Below are 2,413 nucleotides of genomic sequence, written 5' to 3'. Positions count from 1 at the left end.
CGTAATCTCCTCTGGATCACATTCTCCTGTCTGGGCCAGCTGCTCTGCTGCCTCAGCAGCTTGTCAGCGTTAGTATAGGTGTTCTGGACAGGGGGACATTAGAAGAGGCATTATGCGAACTGACACATTACAGGTAATTATATACTCAGCAAAAAAAGAAACATCCCTTTTTCAGGACCCTGTCTTTCAAAGATAATTTGTAAAAATCCAAATAACTTAACAGATTTTCATTGTAAAGGGTTTAAACACTGTTTCCCATGCTTCTTCAATGAACCAAAAACAATTAATGCACATGCACCTGTGGAACGGTTGTTAAGACACTAACAGCTTACAGATGGTAGGCAATTAAGGTCACAGTTATGAAAACTTAAGACACTAAAGAGGTCTTTCTACTGACTCTGAAACACAGCAAACGAAAGATGCCCAGGGTCCCGGCTCATCTGCGTGAACGTTCCTTAGGCATGCTGCAAGGAGGCATGAGGACTGCAGATGTGGCAAGGGCAATAAATTGCAATGTCCGTACTGTGAGACGCCTAAGACAGTGCTACAGGGAGACATAACGGACAGCTGATCGGCCTCGCAGTGGCAGACCACGTGTAACAACACCTGCACAGGATCGGTACATCCAAACATCACACCTGCGGGACAGGTACAGGATGGCAACAACAACTGCGCCGAGTTACACCAGGAACGCACGACTCTCCATCAGTGCTCAGACTGTCCGCAATAGGCTGAGAGAGGCTGGACTGAGGGCTTGTAGGCCTGTTGTAAGGCACGTCCTCACCAGACATCACCGGCAACGGTGGGCACAAACCCACCGTCGCTGGTCTGTCTGTCTGTCTGTCTGTCTGTCTGTCTGTCTGTCTGTCTGTCTGTCTGTCTGTCTGTCTGTCTAGTATATCAGTCAACTACACATTCATGGCAGGGGATGAAAGCAACACATTGCCTTGCAGGCAGCCCTAGCTAACATTATTATTAGCTCTGCATCATCCCAGCAGCGTACTACAATGCCATTAAGAGATAGGAACTATTTTCATCTGTTCCTGTGGGAGCTGGCCAGGGAGAGGAGGAGAGGAAAGTAGAGCAGAAAGTAGAGGCACTTCAGGAGAATAATGATACAAAACAAGTGATTATTCTAGAAATGGAGGGATGAAGAGAGCGGAGATAAAAGACATAGGCATCATGTCATAAAAAAAGGTCAGTGTGTGCGTGTCTCTCTCTCTTTGTGTTTCAACTCAACCATCCCCCCGTTCGTCCCCAGACTGACAGAGAGATCTCAGTTTACCACAGCTTCAGTAGAACCATGGTAAAGAAACACAGAAACACACGCACAGAACTCAAACTTAGCTTCACATGCCAACCGCACACAACCAAACATCAGATACGACACCTCCACATGAATCAGTTGGTTGGAAAACACATGACAACAACTAAGTCCATATAGAAAATGGGCTTACAATACAGCCTCTACCAAAGCAGGGGAAGATTCAATCTATGGAGTAGCTTCAAATCCTTGGGGATAGTAGGGTACACAAACATGTAGTCTATAACAATACTGCCCACCCTGCTACTCTGGACATCTGGTTTCAACCTGACCTCATGCACTACAATAGAGGTGAAGAGAGAAGAAGGCAGAGAGGGAGGAGTAGAAAGGAAGACAGACGGGACGAAAAAGCTTAAGTGATGAAAGACAGAGAAAGGAGGGAGCGCAAATCGAGGCAGAGAGAGGAAAAGAGAGAGGAAAACAACAAGAGTGTGGGTCTCTGTAGGAGCACACCGCTGAAACAGGTAGTAGAGGGTCAGAGTGTTTTGGCCCTTTTCTGTTCAATCTGGAAAATCCCAATGTGTGTGTGCGAGTGTTGTTGTGTGTGTGTGTTAATGTGTGTGTGCTTCCTCCTCACCTGGTCCACCTTCAGGTGGAAGGCAGCAGACATCTCCAGTAGGGTGGAGCGTTCGTCCAGGGCAGCAGCGAAGGCCTTCCACTCCTGCTCCAACTGACCTGAGATCTGCTGGATCTGCTGCGACGCGTAGTGACCAGACTCCAACAGCCGGTTCCCCACAGACATGATGCGGTTGATATTTACATAGACATTCTGGAAGGAGAGTGGAGGAGACATATTAGATATTCTGTAAGAGGGGAGAAGACATGACGAGGTTCATAGTTACATAAACATTCTGTAAGGAGAGGGAGGGGACATGATAGACATTCTGTAAGGAGAGGGAGGGGACATGATAGACATTCTGTAAGGAGAGGGAGGGGACATGATAGACGACATGATAGACATTCTGTAAGGAGAGGGCGGGGACATATTAGATATTCTGTAAGGAGAGGGAGGGGACATGATAGACATTCTGTAAAGAGAGGGAGGGGACATGATAGACATTCTGTAAGGAGAGGGAGGGGACATATTAG

At 47.2% G+C, this 2,413-nt stretch overlaps 1 protein-coding gene across 1 annotated transcript in view; it reads right to left on the bottom strand.

The window, feature by feature from the left end:
* Positions 1-1,419: 1,419 nt before the first annotated feature.
* The window catches only part of LOC139027881 (triple functional domain protein-like), an 18,545-nt gene continuing 17,551 nt past the window's right edge, over positions 1,420-2,413 (bottom strand). The window contains exon 5 of the mRNA XM_070443944.1: positions 1,420-2,093. Coding sequence (XP_070300045.1) covers positions 1,800-2,093 — 294 coding nt within the window. The 3' untranslated portion in view covers positions 1,420-1,799. The remainder of the gene's footprint in view (positions 2,094-2,413) is intronic.

The sequence above is a fragment of the Salvelinus sp. IW2-2015 genome, linkage group LG6.1 (genome assembly GCF_002910315.2).
Source record: "Salvelinus sp. IW2-2015 linkage group LG6.1, ASM291031v2, whole genome shotgun sequence".
In the NCBI taxonomy this organism is placed as follows: Eukaryota; Metazoa; Chordata; class Actinopteri; order Salmoniformes; family Salmonidae; genus Salvelinus; species Salvelinus sp. IW2-2015.
The sequence above is the reverse complement of the archived record's forward strand: the minus strand, read 5'-3'. Positions and strand labels throughout refer to the sequence as shown.